The sequence below is a fragment of the Nelumbo lutea genome, chromosome 2, assembly GCF_056320005.1.
Source record: "Nelumbo lutea isolate HS-2025 chromosome 2, American lotus-T2T, whole genome shotgun sequence".
NCBI classification, from domain to species: domain Eukaryota; kingdom Viridiplantae; phylum Streptophyta; class Magnoliopsida; order Proteales; family Nelumbonaceae; genus Nelumbo; species Nelumbo lutea.
The window spans coordinates 105200905-105227924 of NC_142685.1; the positions used below are offsets into that span (position 1 = coordinate 105200905).

The 27020-nt window shown below is 34.8% G+C and overlaps 1 protein-coding gene across 2 annotated transcripts; it reads left to right on the forward strand.

The window, feature by feature from the left end:
• Positions 1-928: 928 nt before the first annotated feature.
• On the forward strand, positions 929-27020 carry LOC148872504 (putative DEAD-box ATP-dependent RNA helicase 29). 2 transcript variants are annotated; one of them, XM_088973680.1, is made up of 11 exons: positions 929-2755; positions 3404-4565; positions 4786-4843; positions 15942-16046; positions 19807-19852; positions 21240-21316; positions 21434-21486; positions 24038-24119; positions 24208-24264; positions 25439-25565; positions 26223-27020. In XM_088973680.1, exons 1-11 carry the CDS (start codon positions 2380-2382, stop codon positions 26432-26434), a joined length of 2355 nt encoding a protein of 784 aa, XP_088829806.1. In that variant the 5' UTR covers positions 929-2379; the 3' UTR covers positions 26435-27020. The 2 variants fall into 2 exon arrangements, with proteins under 2 accessions (XP_088829806.1, XP_088829807.1); XM_088973681.1 differs by having other exon boundaries at positions 981-2755; positions 21243-21316.

Sequence of the window (27020 nt, forward strand, 5' to 3'; positions counted from 1 at the left end):
ATTTAATGTGTTCACTTATTTTATATATATATATAAAATTATATGTTATGTGATATTTAAATAGTACATATCCAAAATGTAAGGATGTTAATGTATTAAGTCTAGGTGAAACTAGAACTAACCCGATAAGAAATATTAAGGAATTGGAACCAAACTATACCTGTTAGGGTTTGTAAATTTAGACCTAGAGTAGAACCAATTAGTTCTTGGGATAATCAGGACTGACCTGATGAATTCAATTAAATAAACCTACTGTAATTATTATACGTTTAATATATATATGTTAATTTATTTAATATAATATACATTTAATATATTAATATATATACCTACCATATATAATTTGTGTAATATATTTATATAATATATGATATATAATAATTGGATCTGAATCGATTCGGTACCGAGTATAACCGGTTCCAAACCAATAATAATAAGGATAAATTTCTTAAACTACCCTTATGATTTAACTAATTGACTAAGTATACCCTTGCTGTTTGAAAATTGACTAACACTATCCTAATTGTTTTTGATAATTAACTGACTCTTCCCTTACCCTTATGATTTAACTAATTGACTAAGTATACCCTTGCTGTTTGAAAATTGACTAACACTATCCTAATTGTTTTTGATAATTAACTGACTCTTCCCTTACGTTTGCTAACAAAAATGTGAAAAAGACTATTTTACCTTTTTATTCTTCTTCAAAATTTCAAAATAAAACAGAAAAAAAAGGAAAAGAAACACTGAACTCAATAATTTCAGCAGCTGCACAATGATCCAAAATGCAAAAATAAATGAGGCGAACCAGCGGCACCCCTCTTTGACCAGTGTTCCGTAGATCAATGCGGAGGTTCTCAAAGAGATTTTTCTAGTACAATTCTAACCTGGACTGTACCTATACAACAACAACAACAATTTGTTCCTCATCGAAGGCTCTTGCTGAATAACCCAACACGTCACCTACTTCTCCATCGGTTGTGAATATCAACAAACACAAGTAGTCAGGTTTCAAGAGATAAGATAGAGGCTTTATGGGTTTTCTTGCGCTTTGGACTTCAACTTTGTAGCAGCAACTAAAGAAATTCATCCCCAAATCGAGCTTCAACTTATTTTATCTTGAATCATTGAATCTTCGATGCTCATGTTTTCAAACAAGCTTTTGTGTTGGGCTTGAGTTGTAGAGCTAGAGTTATTTTCAATCTGGTGGGCCAATCCATAGTTGGTTGGCCTTTTCCGTATAAATGAAACTCGAAGGTGTTGTTTCGTAGCAGTAGCCGAAGAACCAAAGCTCGATTTACAAGTTGAAGATAGAGGTTCGCTTCTCAGGTTCAGATCCTCCATTAACGATCCAAAGCAAAGTTTGGTGAGGTGGGTTGGGTTCAATGTAGCAACTAGACCGGAATCGCCTGCGAAAACCGTACTAGGAGAGTCGTTTCCATCAATCTCAGATCATTCAATCTCTCCAGACTGATCGATTCCAGTTTGTGCCAATTAGAGCTTTGTCCTCCAACATCCTTTCCTCTCCTCTCTGCTCTATGAAACCCACTAAGGGTTCTCGAGGATTCTTGTTATCTCAATCTTTTCTAAATGAAAGGAAACCATAGGAAGAAATTAGAATATAGATAGGCCTCTATCTCTCTCCTTCACTGCCTTAAACGAAGAAAGGATTTTAATGCTTTATTGAAAACTTTGTTGCTGACACAAAACCTAACCTTTTGATCCTTTCTTTCCTCCCTCCTGTTTTTTTTTTTTTGGGTATTAGGCTAGATGTTATTACAAGGGAGTTCGAAGACGGAAATGGGGAAGAGGAGAGAGAGATCGGGAAAGAGACCTGGCCGGAGGTGGATAGGGTCGATGTTGGTTCGTTGCCGCTGTGCATAAAGTTGAAAGAGATGATGAATAATGTTTTTTCCGTTCTCTCGAAAATGAACTTGGGACGAGGTATGGGTAATATTGGGTTTTAAAAGAATTTTGAACAGGGTTTTGACGGAATAGTAACGGATGTTAAGGGTAAAGGTAGAGTTAATAAATTGTCGGAAAAAGTAAGGAGAACTGACTTTTTAAGAAATTTACCGTGGAGAATGTATAAAAACCGTAACGAGAACTGACCCGTCGGTACCGGATCTGAAATCAAAGTCGGCTCTATCGGTTTGGACCCGACCCATTGACAGCCGTACCAAAAATGTCACATAGGGTTTTCTCCATTCGACCGAAAACTGAAGGGTCTCTTTGAACTTCTGCAGCTCACCGGTTCTCGTTGAACTTCTGCGTTCCCCATTCGACCGACCGACTGAAAACGAAAGGAGTCTCACCGTCTCTCTTCATCTTCTTTGTTTTTTGTCATCAATTACGCTGCGTAAACACGAGATAGAGGTCATGGCGGAAGAAGAGATGCTTCATGTGAGTTCAAAAGCAGAGCTGAAACGAAAGGAGAAGCAGAAAAAGAAAGCCAAGTCAGGAGGATTCGAGTCTCTGGGTCTGAGCCCTAATGTTTACAGAGGCATCAAGCGCAAGGGTTACCGAGTCCCTACGCCGATACAGAGGAAGACGATGCCTCTCATACTTTCCGGCGCTGACGTCGTCGCCATGGCAAGGACCGGGTCTGGAAAGACGGCAGCATTCCTGGTGCCGATGCTTGAGCGGTTGAAGCAACATGTCCCTCAAGGTGGTGTTAGGGCTCTTATTCTCTCTCCCACTAGAGACTTGGCACTTCAGACATTGAAGTTCACGAAGGAGCTTGGTCGATTCACAGGTCAGTTTTGGACTTTTGTGAAGTCACAGCCCTTTTGCGCAAAACAGGATTTGGATTTTGAAATCACTGAAATAGAACTAGAATTACTTGATATTCAAGTCTCCGTGGTGATTTTTTTTTTTTTTGAAAAAGCTTCTTCCTTGTATATGCTATTCATTCACATGAAAATAGTTAAGGAAACTCTGATAAACCATTTATCAAAACGAAATCTTTGCTAATCAAGTGAGTGTGAATAGAAAGTGCAAGGCACACACACATTCACAAAAGACATATAGAACATTGTAATTAATGGTCAATTCGGTAGAAAATTGTGTATTTGTGACACTGGAGGCTGATTATTGTTTTATTCATTTGAAACCTCTGAGGCGAGACAGAATGATAACACTTTTAATTCCCATCTATGGAAATATGGAAATTTTAACTACGCATTCATAAGAATTCTATTGAATGGCCCTTCGAGTGGTAAAATCTTTGTTTTTCATAGCGACAGTTCATCAAATCTATAGAAGCAGGAAGACTCTAAAAAATCATTATATGTAGTTGCTTTTAAACTTTTGTCTTTTGATATTTGGTTTAAGGAAAATAAAAAAAAGGGTAAAAGAACAATATTGTAGCTTGTCAATTGATAACCCATTTTTCCCCATGCAGATCTTCGTATTAGTTTATTGGTTGGTGGAGATAGCATGGAGAGCCAGTTTGAAGAGTTGGCTCAGAATCCTGATATCATAATTGCAACTCCCGGAAGACTCATGCATCATCTGTCTGAGATTGATGATATGTCCTTGCGGACTGTGGAATATGTGGTGTTTGATGAAGCTGACTGTCTATTTGGTATGGGGTTTGCGGAACAGTTGCACAAAATCCTTGCACAACTGTGTGAGATCCGTCAGACCCTTCTCTTCAGTGCAACCCTGCCTAGTGCCCTTGCTGAGTTTGCTAAGGCTGGACTTCGAGACCCACAACTTGTTCGGCTTGATTTGGAGACTAAGATTAGCCCTGACCTGAAGCTTACCTTTTTCACCTTAAGGCAGGAAGAGAAGCATGCTGCATTGTTGTATTTGATCAGGGAGCAAATTGGTTCTGATCAGCAGACATTGATATTTGTTTCCACAAAGCATCATGTGGAGTTCCTCAATATTCTCTTTAGAGAAGAGGGTATTGAGCCATCTGTATGTTATGGTGATATGGATCAAGATGCTCGTAAGATTCATATATCAAAATTTAGGGCAAGAAAGACAATGTTGCTAATTGTTACAGATGTTGCTGCGAGAGGCATTGATATTCCATTGCTTGATAATGTTGTCAACTGGGATTTCCCTCCGAAACCTAAAATTTTTGTCCATAGAGTGGGGCGAGCTGCTCGAGCAGGTCGGACTGGTATGGCGTTTTCCTTTGTCACATCTGAGGATATGCCATACCTCTTAGATCTCCATCTCTTCCTTTCAAAACCAATTAGACCTGCTCCTACTGAGGAGGATGTTCTTCAAGACATGAATGGAGTGTTATCCAAAATTGATCAGGCAATTGCAAATGGTGAAACTGTCTATGGGCGTTTTCCTCAGACCGTTCTAGATCTTGTTTCAGACAAAGTCCGGGAAATCATTGATTCATGTACAGAACTAGCTACTTTGCAGAAGACCTGTAATAATGCATTTCGCTTGTATTCAAAGACAAAACCTTTACCATCAAAGGAATCCATTAGAAGGGCGAAGGTTTTGCCCCGTGAGGGATTGCATCCAATTTTCAAACATTTATTAGGTGGCAATGAGCTAACAGCACTTGCCTTTTCTGAACGTTTGAAATCTTTCAGGTTTGTGCTCTACAAGTTTAGTAAATTGTTATTGGGTTTATTTACTTTCCAGCATAATGCAAGTTAATTTCTTGTTCCAGACATTTATGTCTTAAATATCTATTCCTTTCCACATTTAGGGGATTATTGTGTTCTGTTTTTTTGGTCTTAGATATTTTAGAGCCTAATATCTTGATGTGTTTTGCTAATTTTTAATTATCCACATGATGGTGTGTGCTAGACCAAAGCAGACTATTTTGGAAGCTGAAGGTGAAGCTGCGAAATCAAAGCATCTACAAGTAATTTCCTTTACATGATTACCTTGTATATGTTTCTGAGGATTTATTAACATTTAATTTATGACTGCAGTATGAGATCTCTTTGAAGTTTTTTTTTTTTTTTTTTGTTATTTATCCACTTGGTTGACATTATACTTCATTGTTGCTGTAAAAATTTGTGACAACTTTGCTCATGGAAAATATCTGGACTTTTTTTTGGTTGTTTCTAACTTTCTATAATTATCCTAGAATCCAATTTCTTCTTAGTCCATTGGCTTGTTAGAGCCTTCGACTTGCACCCACTTAATCTTTTTAATAACATAGTGCCAGCATCTCAGTCCTTTGTTCACATAACTTGATTATCTTACTTAACTATCCCTTGTATTCTTTAGTGGGTGATACCCTCAGTTTCCTTGAATATGCTGATTTATAATTTGATTTTAGACTTTTAGTCTTATTCTTGTTATCTGTCTCAATAGTCTCATGAGTTTTTGAGTAAGGAATACAAATTCAAGCCTTTTACACAAAAGGATACTCTTGAAGGCTTGATTAGTTTACAGTATCGTCTAAGCGGATACCAAGTTAATCTTGACTGATCAGTGATAAAGGATAGGATAAAGGTGTCTGAGATACTAAAAATGATGATCCTATTGTTGTTTGGATTAAAGATAAATGGATTGTTTAACAATTATATTAAGTCTCGATGTCCAACCTAGTTTTATGGTTTCATATCTTGGAAAGAACCAACATGATCTCAACCAACTGGGTTTCAATGAAATAATGATTCAGGTGCCATGGATAATTTTCTTGTTGTTCAATTGGGGAGAAGTGAACTATGTATGTAAGGCCAGTTAAAAATTTCCAGTAGATAAGGTCACTTTAAATTCTCCATTCCAACCCTTATGGTTATGGTCATATTTTTTCAGCCAATATGCCAAGGATTATGTTGTCTTAAGGCTCTCAAACATTCAAAAGAAATGTGTAGGAGATTTATGGTGCCTAAAAAGGAATATAGATTGTTGTCATATAGTTCAAGGCATATTAAGAAAGAGGGGAAAGGTGGTCTGGAGAACTAGCTGCTATCATCTGGTCAAAAGAAACTCAAGTGTCATTGACAACCTGTTAATGAAGGAATGCAGCTAGAGAATAACCTATGGTGTATGTCTCTTGGAGCCTGAACCTCTCCCACCTACTTGTTTAATGTTGTTATTCTGATAGTGGTAGCCCCATTGTATAAAGATGCTCAATAAATAGTTGCTACTCCTGGTTATATCGGACAGGTTATGGCATAAAGTGGTTGCTAGTATTCATAGGCTCTCAGAGAATGGGTGGGATGCTGGAACTTCTAGCAGGGCCTCTTGTTCTTCACCTTAGAAAGCGATTCAGAAATGTCTCCCAATTTTTCTCAATCACATCAGACTTGATATTAATTCAGGTAACAAAATCAAATTCTAGGAGGATCTTTGGGTGGGTGAAGTCCCTTTGAAGGATTCTTTCCCTTCGTTGTTCACCCTATCTGCTCTCAAGGGCAAACTAATTTCTGAGTTTTTGCTCCCTTCTCCTTTGGTTAATGGGTTCAGGTGGAATCTAGGCTTTTGCAGAAATGTGAGGGACACTGAACTGGGCCATGTTTCTAACCTACTACACATTCTTGAGGGGGTTTTCCTTGACCTAAATAAACAAGATGATAGAATTTGGACTCTCCATCCTTCTGGGGTTTTCAGCTGTGCTTCCTTTTTCAAGTCGTTGTCTTTGCCTTCTAAACCAGTTGTTCCCTTTTCAGCCAAAGAGATTTGGTGTCATCCATTTCCCCCAAAAGTGAGTGCTTTTTGTTAGGAGGTCTTCCATGGTGCAATCAACACTTGTGATATTCTACAGGGAAAGAGACCTGGATGGTGCCTTTCCCCAAATTGGTGCTGTTTGTGTGAATCTAATGGTGAATCTGCTCATCACATTTTCATTTCCTGTCCGTTTGCTTGTGGTATATGGGATTGGTTTTTCTCTCATTTTGGGTGCATGTGGAATACTCCGGACAGATTGGACAGGTTGTTTGATGGTTCTACTTTCAGCTGGCCAAAAACAAAGGGAAGACTAATGTGGAGGTGTACAAGAGCTGCAGTAATCTGGATCTTATGGGAAGAGAGAAATAAACGTATATTCGAGGAAAAGAAAAGGAGCAAAGAGGCATTAATTGAAGGGATTATAGCAAAAGTAGCTTTCTGGACAATGACAGTGGAGTTGTTTTCAGCTTTCTCTATTGATGACATAATAAGGAACTGGAGAACAATTGTAGCCTCAACTTCCGCCAAGTGGAAGGCACTAAAGGGTTGGGAACCCCCAGAGTTAGGATGCCTGAAATTAAACTGACGGAAGTAGTTTTGGGAATTCGGGTCCGTCTGGAATTGGAGGGATTTTAAGAAATGAAAGTGGAGTGATCATGGACATGTACTCAGGCCCCATTGGAGTGTGTGATTCTGTAACAGCAGAACTGAATGCAGTGATTTATGGGATGCAGAAAACTATGGAGATGGGGGTAAGAAAGCTAATAGTTGAAGGTGACTCCAAAATAGTAATAAGTTGGCTAAAACTGAATGAGAAGGCTCCTTGGTTTTTTAAAAACAAAATCAAACAATTCAAGAGGTTTTCAAGGGATATGCAGCTGATAATTCAATGGACTCCTAGGTTTGCGAATGGTCTAGCTGACCAACTAGTAAAGCAAGGGGTAAACAGGGCAGTGTGTTTCTGGGCTCGGTTGTAAGTCTGAATATTAAATTGTCTTTGCATTTTCTTGGTGGTAGCTGAGGCTGCCTTTGTCTTGTACATTTCTCTTTATCTAAGTAATAAAATTTGTTGTTGATGCTGATAAAAAAAAAAGAAAAGATTTCAGTCCTTGTGGAAACATCCTATGGCAACTGGTACCTCTTATTATCTGTTGGTTGATTTGCTAAGAGCACAATAGATGGATGTTTAAAGACAAAGCTATGACCAAGGAACACTTAATTGGAAGTTTGATAGACCCATAATGTATTAGTCTTGCCTTCCTAAGGAACTTGAAGGAACTGGATGCCACCTGTAGCCTGTGCGGTGCATGACCTGAATCTATCCACTATCTTTTGATTCACTGCCCCTATACCTATCAGGTTTAGTTTCATTGCATTAAGCTGTTCCACTTAGTTTGGTTTCCTCCTTCCGCTGTGGTTGATTTAATCTCAGGATGGAGGATTAATTGCTTCTTGGACAAAGGATGTTTTCTGTGGAAAAGCTTGCCTTTTGCAGTTTTTTGGATGGTGTTGAAGGAACACAATCAAAGGATTTTTTAGTTTAAATCCGTTGCAGTGGGGGTAATCTTAGGGAAGATGGAGAGGTTGCTTGTGAGCTGGACTAGGTGCTCGGAGTTTTTTGTGGATGTGCCTGCCTGCTCTTTCTCTAATCACTGGTGGTCCATCTTTTTTCGATTTTTCTATAAAAAGCCTTCATTGTACATGATTTGTGCATGCTTTAAGGCAGACTTCTTTTTGGATATGATTGAGGACTTCTTACCCTCTTTATTATTAATACAATACATTTCTTACCACTTATCAAAAAAAAAAAAGAGGAACTTGAAGAACTAAAATGTCAACATTTTTGCAATCATTGGGAGCATATAATTTCTGATGTTAATTTCCTAGTTCGATTTTGTGCTTTCGTTTATAGGAAATACTCTGACATCTATATTTTTTGTATGTGTTTTGAGCAAAAGGGAACCTCTCCCTCTAAGATTAATAAAATACTATTACCAGGTGTTGTAGGCAACAAAAATGATAAGGTGAGTGCCTTATTAAAATATCCTCTATATTACTACATCTTACTAATTACTAATATGTGTTAATACTTTTTATTATATACTACATATGTTATTAATACATTATTTTAAAATTTTACTATTGAAATTTAAAAGGTCAAAGAGCCTTGAGAAGAGAAAAAGAAAGAAAGAAAAGAAGTATAGAGGTGCTTCTTTTTTTTTGTACTCTCTTACATTAAATAAAACAGCTCCAACCTTGTTCTTTTCTCTTTTACTTTCTTTCTTAAATTTGTATAATATAAAATTGTAGTATTCTTTAGATGCTAATATATATATATATATATATATATATATATATATATATATATATATATATATTAAAACAAAGCGGTCAAGAAATTTTTTCCTTTTTTTGAATTATTTATTTCTTTTATTCCATGTTATTTTCAAGATAACCAATGAGATGCACTTTCCCAATAACCTAAATAATCTCTTCTCCTAAAATTTCTCCTAAACTACCTCCCCCACTATCCCCTACTTTCCCCAAAATTATCTCTAATTCTTATTTATCTTATAAATTATCTCTAATTCCTATTTGTCTTATAAATTATCTCGAATTCTTATTTATCTCTAAAGTTATCTCTAATTTAGTAGAGTTTCTCTCCTAAATTATTTCTAATTCCTATTTATCCTCTCCCCTACTTTTAATCTATATCTATCTAAAGAAAGTTTAGATTAAAAAAATTAAAAATTATTTAAATATTCTAACAAAATTATATAATAACTTTAAAATATTTATTAAAAACACAAAAAATAATTTTATATTTTTACAAAATATATCACGAAATTATGTGCTAACAATTTAAATTATGTTTTTTTGGACTATCAATTTAAATGTTTTTTTAAATATTTAATAATATGTAATAGCTTTAAATAAATAAAATTCAAATAACAAAAGATTTCAAATATTTTATAGATTATTTAAATATTTGAATAACTAAATATTTATCATAACTAGATTTTAAATAGTTAAAATAACGATATTATGTAATAAATTTAAAAAATTTCTTCAAAGTAGAAAAGCATTTAAAACATAATATTGAAATTAATAATAATTTAATATATTACAAAATTAATAATGAATTTATGTAATAATATTATAAATTATAATTTTATGAATAACTAAATTCAATAAATAATTAATATTTAAAATTTATATAATTTACATATGGTTTAATTATTTAATTAAATAAATATTTTAAATAAAAAATATTTAATATAACTAGATTTTAAATAGTTAAAATAAAGAAATTATATAATAAATTTAAAAAATCCTGAAAATTAGAAAAATAATTATAACATAATATTGAAATTAATAATAATTTAATATTTTTACATAATCTTATAAATAAATAATTTTAATTATATCAAGTAATAATTCAAGAAAATAAATTTCAAAAAATAATATTTATTCATAATAATTTTAAGCTCTTAATCTGTATTTATTATATAATTATATATACTAAAATTAATATTTATTGTATTTCAGTAATTATTTATTGTTTTTTGTGATAAATGTATTTACAATGATTATGTATAAATTTATTTTGTTTTGCTATTTAACAGAAAACTTTAATAATTATTGGAGATTAAACTACTATTATTGAAAATTTTAAATTTATTTTATTAAACTTATTGTATTTATTATATTTTTGTTATAAATTATTGAATTATTTTTATTAGATATTAAATTATTGTTTTAGATTATACTATTTATTGGCTAAGTTAATATATTTTTAGTACTTATTGTATTTTTGTAATTATTGTATTTTTTTCATTATCAATATATTTTCAATAATTGTGTATTTTCGCTATAAATTTTCAATAATTATTGGAGATTAAACTATTCTTAATTATTTATCAGAGATGAGACTATTAATTTAGCTGAAATTATGATTGTTCGTGACTTGGTTTGGTTCGGTCATAGGCTATTTGGCCAACTAATATGACTTTGTTAGGTTGGGGAGTTGGTTAGCTAAAACCAATTAACCTTTTGTGAAATCCAACCTTCTCAAGTTGTATCGGTTTGGGTCGATTTTTGCTTTGGCCAGTCGGTTCAAAAGATTTAAACTTAAAATTAAATTTAGTTTTAAAAATTATAGTACAATTATTAAAAATTAAGTTTAAAAATTAGATTTATGATATAAAACATTTTAGACTAAGAAATATGGGAAATTTACCACTTTTCCATATTAAAAATTATATTTAAAATATAAAATATTAATATATATCCATGGTTAGGTCGCCTGATTTTGGTCAGTTTACACATGGCTTAGATCGCCTGATTTTGGTAAGTTTACACATGGCCAAAGTGAAACTGATCCAACTTGGTTGAATTGAGAAAATTTTGAACCAAAGCCGACCTAAAATAGTAGAAAACTGAGCAACTCAAGTCGAGTTGATCGGGTTGGTTCGTTTCATCAGTTTGATGAATAAACCTAACTGAAAATAATTATTGTTATTTTGTATTATAAAAAATTATTAAAAGTAGTATATAAAATATGAATAATTATTAATTATTTAAAAAGTTGAAAATATAAAACAATTGTATACTCTTATGTGTTTCTATTAGGGTCATTTACCAGAACACACCTTTAGGGATCGCAATTTTTCCCATCTCTGACGGGGACCCGACTTCCCCGATCCGATGGGGCCGAGGGTGGGGATTGTTTTGGAGGAACGAGACAGGGACGTGGACTAATAGGAATCCCCAGTCAGGGTCGGGGATGGGGATTTAGGTCCCCGCCCCGCCCCCGACCCCGATTGTAATATTAAATGTTATTTATATTAAATATACTATTATATTTTTTACATTATATATATTAAAACATATTTAAAACATTATTTATAATTTAAAAATTTCATTTATTTTAAATAAATTTATTTAAAAAAATTATTTTTAAAAAATACTATTATCTGAAAACATTTTGGGGATTTAGGTCCCCACGGGGAACCGATCCCCGCCGGGATCAGGGATGGGGGTTAATTTTAGAATCAGGGTCGGGGACGGCGAATATGATCCCTGCCCCGAACCCGCCCCGTTGCCATTCTTACACACCTTATAGCTTTACATATTTACTTAAACCTACCTTATAGTTTTCATTTTACTAAAAACATCCCATATATTTTACAACTTATTTACTTAATCAACCTTTCATTAAGGAGTGTTTGTTTTGCCATTAGACCCATGATTTTTTCTTCCAAAAATACCCTTATTAAGGGAAAAAATAGTATTTTTATTTTTTTCTTTTGATTAAATTTATTTAAATGAGCATTAGGGTCAATACTATCATTTTCCACTGTCATCTAATGAAAGATTGATTAAATCCATTGTAAATTATAAGTGGTGTTTTAGTAAATTGCTAACTATAGGGTAGACTTTAGTAAATCCATGAAACTATTATTTAACTTTTGCTTAATAAATCCCGTGCATTGCATGGGTCCCCGCTAGTTGATATGAAAGTACTTTATTAAATATATGTTTAAAATATTTTTATCTTTTAGATATGATGATTTGCCACGTTTTAAGAGGAATCTTAATGTTTTTAATAAATTGGATTGCTATTTTTTTGCGATTAACACGTTTGCTGAATGGTATATAAAACTAAGGAACTAGCTAAAAGTTCTTAGTGCCTAAGTGACTAGGTGCCCCTCTGTCACCCAGAATTGTGTAGATGCGTTGGCAATTATTTCCATTATTTATAAAATAAAAAAAACTGTGGTGGTACTCCTCTTAAGGAAATGAGGACTGGCAAACTTTGTTGTCCTTTCTTCCCTTTCTCTTTTTGTTTTGTTGTTACTAATCTTTGTACCTTTTTCTTTCAATAAAATTTCCTTATTCAAAAAGAAAATTAGTTTAGTACATGTTCATGTACATTAGCCAGTGAACATCTTTTGGCAATAAGAATTTTTTGATCAATAACCACCTATAATTAAATTTTCAAGTTAGAAAGAAGTACAAAGGGAGGGGTAAACTCTCTTAACCCTCCCCAAAGAAATTAATTCAATTACAGAATAGCCCAAAACAGTTGTTCCCTTCCCATCCCTTTTTAGCAAGGGTATCAACAAAAGAATTGGCACACCTCCTTATCCATTGAATCTGAATCTCCACACCTTGCGCTAGCTGGTTGAACATTTTCTTTACATTAGCAAACTTCCAAAGGCCTTTCTTTTCTTCTTGAAGCCATCCTATAACCAACTTTGAATCCCCTTCAATAATAAGTTTGCTGCAACCCAGCTCCCTCGCCTTCTTCATTCCTTCTATCACTGCCAGAATCTCAGCTCGTAAAGAATCACCCACACCAATAGGACCAGAAAATAGAGCAAGGACTTTCCCATCTTCATCCCTAAAAGTTCCTCGAATTCCCGAAGGCCTTGGGTTACCTTCACTACTCCCATCAAAGTTCAGCTTGGTAAAAGCCAAAGACCGGGGGAGACCGAATGGGGCTAACCTTGGTTTTAGTAGGTGCTGAGTTGGCCACTTCCAATTCTTCTTATCATATCTGTGGAGATATTGCCAAACATATCTAGAGATTTCACCCAATGCACCACTCTAATAGTAATTGTTTCAATAATGACCTCCTTATTCTTCTCCTTTTCATTAAATATCCTTGAATTTTTTCCTCCCACTGTCCAACATATGGCAGCTCAAGGATAGGCACCAATTAGGTCTTTTTCTCTAGAGAAAGTCACAAGTGTTACATCTTCCCAGAATGGCTTCCCAATAAAAAGCACCAATCCTTGGAGGAATCGGTTTGCCCCAAACTTCCAGGACTAGAAAGTCTATGTTGGAGCTACTCGAGGATTTTGTTAAGGCCTTAAAAAAGGAGGCACAAGAAAACTCTCCATCAGGGATCAGAGTCCAAAATCTACTATCCCTTCTCCCTAGGTCCAAGACCACCCCACCAAGGTCTGAAATTCTGAATTAAGGCTGAAACATGGTTGACTTCAGCATCCCTAAGGCCCTTTCTTAGACCCAAATACCAATCAAAGCTGAGGAAAGAATTTGAGGGTACCGTAAAAAAGTGGAGATTAATTTTTAAATATAGAGATAGAATACAAGGAGGGGAACTGTTCTCTCAAAGTTGCATCTCCCACCCAAGAGTGTTCCCAGAACTTTACCCGGTCTCTAGAACATAGGTCATTCCTGATGAATGGCAAGAAAGAAGGAAGAATGGCGTGTATAGATTTCCAAGGAGAAGCTCATTTAGCCCTTGCCAAAACTCCAACATCCCAGCCATATGCCAGTTGCCCATGAATGCTCACAATCATCTTAGCCCATAGTTTATTCCCCTCCCTTAGCAGCCTCCATAACCATTTTCCAAGTAGTGCCTCATTACTCCTTTGAATACTTCCTATCCCAAACCACGTGCCTCCTTACCATAGTTTTCAAGGTGCCAAGGCGAGGCTAGGCGACCATGGGGCGTCCAGGCGCCTAGGTGCCTAGGCGATGGAATTTAAAACTAAGGCTTGCTGATGTTTTCTACCCCTTTTGAACTAGTTTTTATTGGTTTTATGTATTCTGCACTTACTTTTGTGCTTGTATTTCTTGCAGTGTTGCTTCAAGTAGGCAAAACAATATATTAGAGTTGCAACTTACAAGTTAAAAGTTAGTACTTGAAAGAACTGAAGGGGGCAGAGCCCCTATTTTAGATCAACAATACATAGGGAACGGATTCTAAAATAAAAGAAGAAAATGAAAAAGAAAAATAGGAGGCAGAGCCCCTGTTCTAGACCCAGAAAATCTGGTGAAAAAATATTAAAACAAAAGAAGAAATATGAAGAAGAAAAGAAGGGACAGAGCCCCTGTTTTAGACCAATGATGTGAACAAAAAAAAGCTGAAAAAATGGAAGAAATTAAGAACAAAAGAAGGGGGCAGAGCCCCTGTTCTAGACCCAGAAAAGATGGTGAAAAAAATACTAAAATAAAAGAGGAATATGAAGAATAAAATAAGAGGTGGAGCCCCTGTTTCAGACACCAGTAATGAGAAAAAAAAGCTGAAAACATGCAGAAAATTTAAGAACAAAAGGAGGCGGAGCCCCTGTTTTAGTCCAATAAAATGATTCAAAAATCTTGGAGCAAAGATACAAAAAGGAAGAGGAGAAAATGGGGCGTAACCACTGTTTTAAACCAGGAAATATGAAGAAGAAAACTGATTATCTCACCTCGACTTTAGAGGACTGTGTGGGAACGATGGAGGCTGTTGTTCTCTCGTCTTCCTCAGTTTGATACTTATTCTATTGCCAATGTGAAACCCTCGAAGATTAGCTTTTTTTTACTTACCTCAAAGCATGATAACATGCAATAGGTTCTATTATAAAAACTAAAACAACCAATAAAATACTATGAAGAAGAAAACTGATTATCTCACCTCGACTTTAGAGGACTGTGTGGGAACGATGGAGGCTGTTGTTCTCTCGTCTTCCTCAGTTCGATACTTCGATTCTATTGTCAATGTGAAACCCTCGAAGATTAGCCTTTTTTTACTTACCTCAAAGCATGATAACATGCAATAAGTTCTATTATAAAAACTAAAACAACCAATAAAATACTATATATTTTATATTTTTTATTTAAATAAATATTTGTATAATATATATTTGCTTCAGCCCACTAAGCATGCGCCTAACATAGTTGGCGTTTGGGAAAGGCATTCTTTGAAAAGCGCCTAGTCGCCTAGGCGAATAGGTTCTATTATAAAAACTAAAACAACCAATAAAATATTATATATTTTATATTTTTTTATTTAATAATTATTTATATAATATATATTTGCTTCAGTCCACTAAGCATGCGCCTAACATAGTTGGCGTTTGGGCGAGGCGTTCTTTGAAAAGTGCCTAGTTGCCTAGGCGTCGCCTTGACAACTATGCTCCTTACTTCTAATGACCACCTCCCACCCAACTCTGTGATCCCTTTTTTCCCCTAGTTCCCACGAAAGTCTCTCATCAATTCTTCTAACACCCTACTCTTTTGGCAATAAGATTTGGTTATTGGTTTTCTAAATGGCAAGGACAGATTTTTAGCTGTGCATTAACAATCAAAGAAAAAGCCTTATTTATCCTTGGGTATGTGGATTTTTTTTTGATAGGAACTTGGGTATGTGGATTTTTTTTTGATAGGAACTTGGGTATGTGGATTTATTTTTGATAGGAACTTGGGTATGTGGATCTCTGAAATGTTTAGGGGAAAATGAAGGCTTTGATTATTTGTCAAAGATCTATATCTTTAATGTAGTTGCTTGTATTCTATGTGAATAATATTTTTCTGAATTACAGGGTCCTTCTAGTCAATGGGTTGATGTAATGAAGAAGAAAAGAGCTGTCCATGAAGAGATCATCAACAAAGTACATCAGCAACGCTTTGTTGATCAGGTGTCAAAGGTAGCAACTCTAATGCCCATCTCCCCCTTTTATACTGTTATTTTTAATTAATAAGAAGAATAGTTTAAAAATAAAGGGATAAAGGTACAAAATGACTCTTTTCTGAAGACAACAGGAAAATCAAGAGTTCACTACCACCAAGAATGAAAAGCTACATTTTATGCTCTGTTTCTTTCACTTGCAATTCAAAGTTCATGAGCCAAAGTTGGTTATTTACATTTCTTTCACTTAATGTGATTAATATTGTTAATCATATCATTTTTCCAAAAAAATTTTAATATCATATTCACCTTCTTGACACAATTTATTCAGTCCATATGAATTAAATGCTTGACGGCTATTGCTTGGTAAAATGGTAAAAATTTTATTTAACAAGAATTAGACATGGGTGTGAGTTTGAGAGTGGCCAGGTTTTGCAAGAAAATGCCAAAGGTTAGGTTGATATCCAGTGCATGTCTTTCAAGACCCTGGATATCTTGGATCAGCAATCCGTTATTAGCCCTTGAGATTGTTCTAGTCAAGGCTCAAAATATCAGTGTCCGTGGAAATGTCAGTTGTCCAAATATAATGAACATGTCGGAAATATTGTAAAAATTATAGATATAGTGGAAACTTTGTAAAATATGCAAAATATAGAATGGTATTTTATGAAATGATAAAAGAAGCATAGGCACACTTTTTAAAATTATTATATTGTTTAAAATCATCAAACAAAGCTAAGAAACCAATGTTATAATTAAAAGAATACGATCTGAAGTTGTCATGTGAACCTTAAGATTCAAAGCATCATGATAGAATGAATTAAAGTAAAACTTAAGCTCATATAAAATGTAAATGGTTGTAATAGATCAACCAAACAATCTATTTCACAAAGAAAAACTAATGTTTAACTTCATGTTTGAAATGAATATTGAGCTAGCTCAGAGTGGTAATCATGTAAGTTTTGCAATAACATTGTTATTCCACATATCTACAATATTGTAACCAACTGATACTATAATACTATCTATTGTACTCCACATAGTGAGGGTGGGCCTTGGTGCAACAGTTGTGTTGCTCCATTGCAACTTGGGTGACTAATGTTCAAATCTTGGAAACAACCTCTGTGTATGTTTAAATTTTGCTTCTTGGAAACAACCTAATCCATTCACCCTAATAAAAAATATTTTTTGAAGACACTTGAAGTTTTAATTTTTTTTTGTAGGGATTAAGAATTTAGGACCCTGATATGGACTTGTTTGGGCTTGCCCTGAGGGGCTTGCTACAAAGGTGGCTTGTAAAATTAGGAATGCATAATATTTAACATCACATTAGCTGTTTGAAGTAAAGCAATTGAGAAAAAATAAAGAGATTAAGATTTTACATGCTTGAATAAGTTTTAAATGTTATGATTGATTTTATTTTTGAGCTTTTATTTTAAATATGTTTACATGGTATGTTTCTGTATTTTCATTTATATAATAGCCTTTTTAACCAGTTATTTTAAAATTTAAGTATATTTTTAATTAATATTGTGTGTAATAGTTTTAGTATTTTGCATTGTTTTTGAAAATTTTCGTTTTTTTATTTTTATTTTTTTGCATTTTTGTGCCTTGCTTCAAAAAGGTGCACACCTTGCTTTGCAACTCGCACCTCAGGTGCAAAATGGCCCTTGTGCTTTTTTTTCTGCCTTGCATTTTTAAAACACTAGCTGCATAAATCTGTCTTTCCCTAGATCCCACATTGGGGGAACCTCATGTATTGGGCTGCTCTTTTTTCTTGTACACCACATAGTGTTGATAGTGGTCACTAGGGAAATGTCAATTCCAGTAAAATTTCATGTTGCTACCCCTGGAAGTGGAAATGGAAATATGTTATGAAAACTGTATTTTGTACTCCACATAGTGCTCGTAGTGGTCATTGGGGGACATATTGATTCCTTTAAAATTTTGTGTTGGTATCCATGGAAATGGAAACATGTCATGGAAATATTAGGGAAACTTGGGACATTTTAAACCATGACTTCTAGTTTAGTAGCAATGTAGACAAGTTATAGGATGTGCATTGTTTCCACTAATGCATTTTTTTTATCAGCATCCACTACTTGTGCATTTAACCAATGGTTGTTTCGTAGAATAAACCAGTCTTGATAAATTCTGTTTTTGATAAGCAGAAGAGGATTTTGTATTAATTTAAATAACTGGTTACAAGTACTTTAGCTACTCTGCAGTCCAGAGTATAGCAATATACAAAAGTCACGATTGATAAACTCATTGATTATATTGGAAGTATAGAACAAGCTGTACAGAATGGGCTAAAAAACAAGACAAAAGCATAAAGGCTGGAGTTGCCTCATCTAGCAAAAGGAACTAAATTTAGACTAGATAGAGGCAAATGTTTTTGACACTGTCCAGAGGAATCGATAACATATATAAATATTGTTGTTCTTTTTTCTCTAAATATCCTAAGAAATATCTAAGAAGTATCATTCTTCATATTTTCCTCTTGAAGATGGCTTTGATTTTCCATGTAAGAGAAACCAATGGGGCACTCAAGGATGGCATTAAGTTACACATGTTGCTCTAGAGAATCTGCAGAGGAAAACAGGAATAGCATTTTCTCCACTGCCCTTTAAAACCATGTTTTCTGCATTATTTTCACCCTTCCTTTCTTCTCCAATGTGTCTTTTGTACCTTTTCTCTATTGTCTTTACATCTAATGTCTTTTCATTGTGGTTATACAACTGCTTTATCTTTCTCTTTGATCATATTAGTAATCAGGAAGGGGAATAAAAGAAGTTTGTGCAGAACCAACAAAGGAATATAACTATCTTTTGATATACTGGAGCCCTATGTATAGTTAAATTTTTCCATGGTAGGGGCTTAGGTATTCATTGTAGTGGCTGTGTCTCTGTTGTGAAGCTACGGTAATTATCCCATTTACATGCCCTTTTTTACAGCCTATAAATGGATAACAGTTATCTCAGAAATTGGTCCACCAAGCAGTTAGTCTTTCACATTTTTACTTTTCTCATGAATCCAAATGAAGCTTCCTCTATGCCAGTTTCTCAGATATAGTAATTCCTGTCCTGGCCAATCTGTACTAGGTGAGTATCTCTTGATTTGTTAATGATCCAAAAAGACTATTCCTCCCAAAATATTATATTACATTTAAATTTCATGGAAAAGAATGCGTTTTGAAATCTCAGTATCTCACATAATGGCACTTAGTGAGTCCAAAAAGTTGGGCTTGAGGACACCAAGTATACTTTAGTTTTTCAATTTTATTAATGATGTTTGGTTTAGTAAAAGAAACAGATTAAAATAGAAGTATGAATCTATTACAAACAACAGTAGATAATCTATTATGGGGTGGGTCCTGATTGTGGATATTGGATTGCACTGAGATCACTTTGTTTTAAGTACCGAGGCATTGCACATAAAACGTTTGCTATCATACCCAACTAAATGCTTTTTTATTTTTTATTGAAAAAATATAAGTAAATTTCCATCAAAATGCAGAGTATACTTTGGCTTACATTTTAGATTCAACTTTATTTTATAATTTTGTAGGATTTTCTTTTCAGTGGTGATTGTGACACATCCTGTTTTTTATAAACCAGGTTCATCCCTAATGAACAAGCTAAAAGTTTCTTTTTGTCAAGACTAAAAAACTCTATGTTCTAAAAATTTGTCCTATCACAATCAATGTGCCCAATTTATAGAAAAAATGTTCCTGGTGAGATTAACAAACTATCACTATCCTGTTTTATTTATTGCAGGAAGTCCAATCAGAAAGTTCTGTTGCAAAGAAAAAAGAGAAGAAAGGTTTTGCTTTGTCGACTTCTCTAATTTAATTCTCTCATTTTCCATAAAGTGCTTTTTCCTCTATTAATATTCAGATTGTTGGAGTTTGTTTAGTATTTCTTGTCACCTCTCCTAAGTTCTAAACAATAGTTATTGTGTTATTTTTTCTTTAAATTGTTCATTTGAAAAATTCTGGCCTTCATCTTTATGGCCTTGTCAATGAACATAATCACCTCTAGCTACATGTTTCCTGTACTCAACATCAAGTGTTTTTAAGCTTGATGGCATTCCACTTGGCATTTGATTGCACAGAATCTGCTCATTGTCTCCAATTTCAGACTTGTCTGTGAAATAAAATGAACTCTAAAATGTGCATGGATTTTGTCTGTTTGTGGTCTTCTTTTGGCTCTTCCTGACTGAACTTCTGAACCTACTAGACTCTTGAGAAAGGCTGAAATATGTTTTACCTCACATTAGCTACTTGAAGCAATGCAATTAAGGAAAAAAAAAGATTGTGGGTTTTACATGCTTGAAAATGCTTTATATGTTTGCTTTTATTTTTAAATTTTCATTTGAAAATGCTTTATATGTTATGTTTATGTACTTTATTTTTAGATAATAGGTTTTTAAAACATTTATTTTAAAATTTAAGTTTATATTTTTATTAACATTATGTTTAATATTCTTTGATTTTTTTGCATTTTTTGGGCATTTTTTTTGAATTTTGACTTTTTTTTTTTATTTTTAGCTTTTTTTTTTTGTAATTTTGCGCCTTGCACCTTAGGTTCAAATTGGCTCTTGCGTTTTTTTTGTGCCATGCGCTTTTAAAACACTGATTTTAGGTGAACTCAGGGGTGTAAAGGATTTTAAAAACCTGAAAGTCGTCTTTTCGTTGGTGGTAAAGGTATTGAGCCTGAAGGTATATCTTATGAAGCGTAGTTTGGCAGGAAACAAGGAAATGGAGTCTTGTGCTTCTGAGAGGTATATCTTATGAAGCGTATGCCCTTGGTTGTAAGGTGGCATCATGTCTCCTTAAATATATAGACATCTTCTGAGAGGTATACCAAGGAACATGCCTTGAGAAATAGTCATTGGGAAATTGTCTAAGAAAGTTTCAGCTTGAAAGGGGTTATATCTCTCCAGGTGGCCTGATTACATTCCATTTTGCAAATTTGCCCACTTTTTTTCTTGTTGGTGTTTGAAGCCCCAATGAAACTAGTAGAGAATTAAAAAAATCATTTGAGATTTCCTTTGTCATCACTATCTTCTTTTTTTTCTTGATTTTTATTTTGTTGATGCATAGTGTGTGCTGTGAAGCAACTTTATCTTTTCAAATCAAAACAATATCGAGTGACACATCTTTTACATTTTCTGGTTACTATCATTGATGTTTCTGCATCGACTGTAGAAGTTTGTGGTTCTAAAAGAAAGGCAAAGAGCTTCAAGGATGAAGAGTACTACATAAGTTCTGTACCCACAAATCAAGTAGGTCTTTTATTTCCTCTGAAGATACTATTTACACCAATGATCTTTCTCTCTCTCTCTCTCTCATATTTCTGAAGATCCAGTTTGGACAACTTAACATTCTGGTATTGCTTGCAGCATTTGGAAGCAGGACTCTCAGTAAAAGCTAAGGAAGGCTTTGGCTCAAGTCGGTAAGTACAAAGACATTGTATATTCTTCTTTTTCCGTTCATTCTTCCTATACATTCATACCTTATAAAAAGGTGATAAATGAATAGACAGAGAAGGTGACTAAATTTTTTGCATGGTTGTCTGGATGTAAGGCCAAGTGCTGGTATGTGTCACAAAAAAGAGTTTTAGCAGTGCTGCAACTTAGCTTATGTTATGGTCTAGCAAATATAATTATATATTCTTGATTTCTGTGCCATAATCAGGTATTTGGCTCAGTGTTTTAAAAGGCGTGGGAGGCGTATGCCTGGAGGCGCACCTCCAGGCGAGGCGCTCCCAAAACGCCCTGAGGCGTATGCCAGAGGCGCTGACACCTCTGAGGCGTATGCTTCATGCGCTTTTTTCATGAGGCGTGCTAGAGGCGTACGCCTCATGCCTCATGCCTCATGCCTCATGCACATCTCATGCGCCTCCTATCCCCCCTCCTCTTAAGGAGGCTTATGCCTCCTTGTGTTCGGGAGGCTTAAGCCTCTTGTGTTCTGAACTATGCCTCACGCCTCTTGGTAGTGGAACACCTTGCATCATGCCTCCACGTTTTAAAACATTGATTTGGCTACATGGTGGAGTCAACCATATGTTATATCATATTTGATCATTGTATGTAGATTGAGAACAAAATATATGGTCACTTTTCTCTTGCCATCAGGAATGAATCATTTTATAGAGCTCCACAGATTGAGAACAAAATATATGGTCACTTTTCTCTTGCCATCAGGAATGAATCATTTTATAGAGCTCCACTTGATTTGGTTGACATATAGGCATGCTTATGTCTGTGCACTTGCATCATATGTAAATCTGTAGTTTGAGTGAGAAAGCTCTGTTGTAGTGAAAACAATGAAAACAAGGGTGAGAACGTTTTGCTTCTCATTTTCTGATATTATTTTATTATAATGCTGTTCTGGAATCTTTATGATTTTTCATCAGTAATGGATAATTGAATTAATTCAAAATAAGCAGCATAAGCTGCCAAGAAACTAACAGTGCATTTAAGTGAGATTTGCAGCAATGCCAGGCCTTGGTATTCCCCCTAAAAATTGTTCTCCAATCTTTCCAGATTTAGCCAACGTGTCAGCTACTGAGTTAGCTGAACGAAGGGTACAACTGAATGAGCAATTCCGATTGGGTGCTGAAAAATGGCTTCTCTAATTATAGGGTGGCTGTTGCAGCCACCAAGGACCCTTGTCTTTGTTTTCCAGCCATTCCATGGTCACCTTTCAGTTTCCTTCAATCATCAGCTCTAACCATCCTTGAGATTGGGCTAATTTTAATCCTTGTAAAAAGTGCAGCAATCTCAGCATTGAGTTCCCTACACTAATTGGTCTTGAAAAGCTAGTTATAATATTTCCAAGATGGTCCCTTACCACTCCTACACCTGATGAACCCAGGTTGCCAAGACTTCACCCATCGAAGTTGAATTTCAGCTTCCCTGCCTCTGGTGCTAACTATGGAGTTTCAATACAGTTTTTCTGGAGGAGAACCTAGGCATTTTATATCAGCCCTAAAGTATATTATCGGTTGTTAAACCATTAAACTCCTTGGTGGTGAGTACCCAATGGGCTGTCTTCACTATAGAGTTTTCTACAATACTGCACATCTCTTAATGTATTTCCAAAAACTCTTGCATTCCCACTCCCATGAAGAGTCCACAGCACAATATGATTGCCTCCATTGTGTTATTTGGGCTGGGCCATCTTGCTCCAAAAAGGATGAAGAAATACACACTACAGAGTAGGGACAAAAAAAAAGAAAGATGTTCAACACTTCTCCTGCACCATAGCAGAGAACACGCACATGGCAAGGTACCATGATTTGCTTTTTCATTGAAGAGAACACACATGTTGATTTTGGGAGCAGCTTCTCATTACAAATGCTTTTGTTTTTGGTGGTACGGGTCCATTCCAAATCTCAAGGAAGGGAGAAGGATCAGGAGGGGAATTGTTGAGGGCTCTAAAGAAGATTAACATGTGAAACGGACCACAGGATCTGGTTACCAATCTCTACTGTCATGACCTTCTGATTGGAGGAAAACTTGATTAAGGTTTTCAATTGGCTGACAGACTTTGTAACTTCTCCCTCCCCCAAGTTTTCATTTGAGTCCCAAATTCCAAGATATTCTGTACTCTTTATGATGGACAGTTAACAATGTCTTCTTTGTTGTTATTTGGTGTTCATCATGATTGGCAAAGATTGACAGATTTCATACTTCTTTCTTTGCTTTTAATCCTGTATAGATTCCTTTGTCTTTTTGTCTATTCTCCTTCTAAGAACTTCTTATAGAACTAAAGAAAGGTTGGAGACCAATGTTCTGAAACTTGTAGTCAAATAAAACCTCACAGTAGCTTGGCATGCTTTAGACATTATATATTGTTTTAAGTTTCTAGTCTTGTGATAGGTGTTTTTCATTTTCTTTAGGTTTCTACAGAGGCATAAAGCATGCTCATTTGGTGCATTATACAAGATTTTAAGGAAATTTCCATTTCTTTATTTTTTAAATGTGTATCTGTATTTATAGGTTGGATGCTGCTGTGCTTGATCTAGTTGCAGATGATAGTGTTGGTTTGCAGAAGCAAAAGTCTGTATATCATTGGGATAAGGTATTTTCAGCAATCAAATATTGATTTGTTATTATTGTCTTGACAACATTCTCTAGTTTTACAAGCTGTGAATCTGCTTGGATGACAGAGGAGTAAAAAGTACATCAAACTGAACAATGGCGAGCGTGTGACAGCCAGTGGGAAGGTATTATGTTGAATCCAGTTGTAAATTTCAAGGAAATGTTTACTTTATCCTCATGTTTTAGATTGGCAGGTTCTAGTGGAAAAATGCATTTTTTACAAGGTAACAGTGAGCACTCCAGTAATTCTTTTTCAGTTTGAGGCAGGCTGTGGACAAGTCATTATTTTGGGCCTGTCTCTGGGTTTTAGAGCTCAGATCTTGCTTTTCTGTTGGGTCTCATTATCCATTAATCATGGAAAATAGAGAATTTACCTGGAATACTTTGTAAACCATTGAAGTCATTACTAATAAAAAAAGAAAATTAGTCATAAGAAATTACATGGTAATCTAATAAAGACTAATATCTACACATATTGATACATTGTACTATCATAGCCATAACTGTTGTTATCTCCACCTATTACATCATTCACATGTACTACTAGCTGCTGCATGTAGTTTCAATGCTATTTTGTATGCTCACCCCTTGGTTGTACAATCACTGTATATTTACTGGATCCTGGTCAATCTGGATCGTGGACAGTATCCCTAGCTAATGTGTATCTGATAATGGGTCATTACCATCATGTGGATAATCACTTTCATGTTTAGCCTAATCTTGCCAGACAACAATTAGATTCTCTTGCGTGCATTATTTTGGTTAGTTGTTTTGAAATATTCTTTATCCTTCTGTCATCACATATGGTGCTCAAACCTCAGAGTTTCTTTTGTATTTTGTGCATAGAAAGGTGTTCCAGTTTCATTTACATCTAGTTGATGAGGGCATGTGTGTTATAGTATGCAAATAGATTCTTTTTGGATCAGGTGCAACAATTTTATATAATAACCCATCAGTAAACTAAATTCCATTTAACAATCATCAGACAACCATTTACTTTGTTTTTCCACGGCTTTTTGTTTTTTGTTTTCCCCAGTAATACCAATTCCATTGTTGATCAGTAGTTGTCTTTACATTCAGATATAGATTTATATAATGGTAAACCATGTAAATTTGTATGTTTCTGTTGTCAGGGTTTTCTATTAATTACATTAACAGGTTGGTTGAGTATGGGATTATTGGCAATGGGGCTATAACTGTTTTTTCCATTGAATAATCTGAAGTTTTAAAGGTCACATATTCATTCTTGTTCTATATAATTTAATGAGCGTTTCTCTGTATCCTTAAATTGTTGTGCAGGTAAAGACAGAGAGTGGTTCCAAAGTAAAAGCGAGCAAGACTGGGATATATAAGAAGTGGAAAGAACGGTCTCACAATAAGATCTCTCTTAAAGGAACAAATGCTGAAGGGACCCCAGGTTCATCAGGTGATGCTTGGAAATCAGTGTTTTACAATTGTGAACCTCTCTCTCTCTCTGACTCTCCCAGTTTGGCATTTTGTATCGTTGTTTCATTCTTTGGCATGTTAGTCTAATCAAATCCTTTTCCTTTTCTAAATATGCTTCTTATTTTATTTTGTCACTTTTTTTTTTTTGTTTTTGAAAAGGTATTATATTGTATTAGTAGCCCTGTGTTGTCAAAGAGCTCTTTATGATTTGTAATGCATTGAGAATTTATTTTTTATTGCATTGTGAGGAAACACCAACGTAGCTTTTCTATTATGCATATTTTATTTATCTTATTTTTATCACCAATAAAAAAGTTCTTTTTCTTTATGTCCCCCTTTTAATAGAAATTCTATTCCTTGTTTGTTGAAATTTCTTCAACAAGAAAGCCAAATCTCCTAATCTAAAACTATGATTTCTAAATCGAACTTTGGCTTTTCACCATCAAAAGTTCGTGGCCTATCACTTACTGGATCACCTTAACTCAAATTTGTTGCAATTACTAACCTTGCGCAATTTCAATGTATATATTGCTTAAGAAAGTTTTCCATGGAATAACAATTTAAACCTGTTTCAAATTGTTCTCTGACATACTTATCAAAAACAAATTGTTTCTCTGACATCATTCCTGTTTTGCAGGGGATCGCCAGATGCACCAGGGATTCAATAGAAAGTTCAAAAGGGGCAGAGGGCATTTCTCTGTGCCCAATGCCCATGTGCGTTCAGAACTTAAAGATCCTGAACAAGTTAGGAAGGATAGGCAGAAAAAGGCAAGTAAAATCTCCAGTAGGAAGAACAAAACATCAAAAGGAAAGAAGCTTGGCAAAAAAGGGAAAGGAAGAAAATCATAGTCGTAAGAGTTACGATTGGGTTAATCGTCAACAAATTGAAGGCGCCAGCTGAGCCAGCTAGTAGTAAAGTCTTGCCGGGTGTAACGAGGACCTGGTATGTATCCCGTCTTCATCAGGGTTTACAGGCGTTTTGGGATTTTGGGGGGCAGGCCCTTCCATTATAAAGCCCATTTGCCTAGCACACACCAAATGGCCAAAGAAAAATCTCATGAATTTAGAGCACTTAAATACAGGTTTCAAAGCGAGTGAAGGGGGAAAATTTGAGTCGCAAAGACTGGCTCCGTTAAGAGACTGAAACTTTTGTGATGCCTGTGCAGTTTTACAACAGACTTGTAATTCATTACGAGCCTTGAGTTCTCTGTTTCTTACTCTTCAAGGTTTATTCATTTGGTTCTTTTTATTGTCCTTTGTTGGAAAACTTTTGATGCAACTTTCCAGTGAACTTGTAATTCTGAGTCATTGTAGACTTGCTTATAGTTCATTTTTTACCCTTTTAACTCAAGTTCACCATGTTCATTGATGTGATGTAAGGTACATTAACATTGAAGTTATTTTATGTTCATCCCCTTGGCCATATTACTGTTAA

Bases quoted from the DNA above. Each gene is read 5' to 3' on its own strand.
- LOC148872504 (XM_088973680.1), top strand. From the start codon at position 2,380: ATGGCGGAAGAAGAGATGCTTCATGTGAGTTCAAAAGCAGAGCTGAAA. The intron at 21,487-24,037 runs GTAAGTACAAAG...CTGTATTTATAG, and splicing joins GAAGGCTTTGGCTCAAGTCG to GTTGGATGCTGCTGTGCTTG. The intron at 24,265-25,438 runs GTATTATGTTGA...ATTGTTGTGCAG, and splicing joins GTGTGACAGCCAGTGGGAAG to GTAAAGACAGAGAGTGGTTC.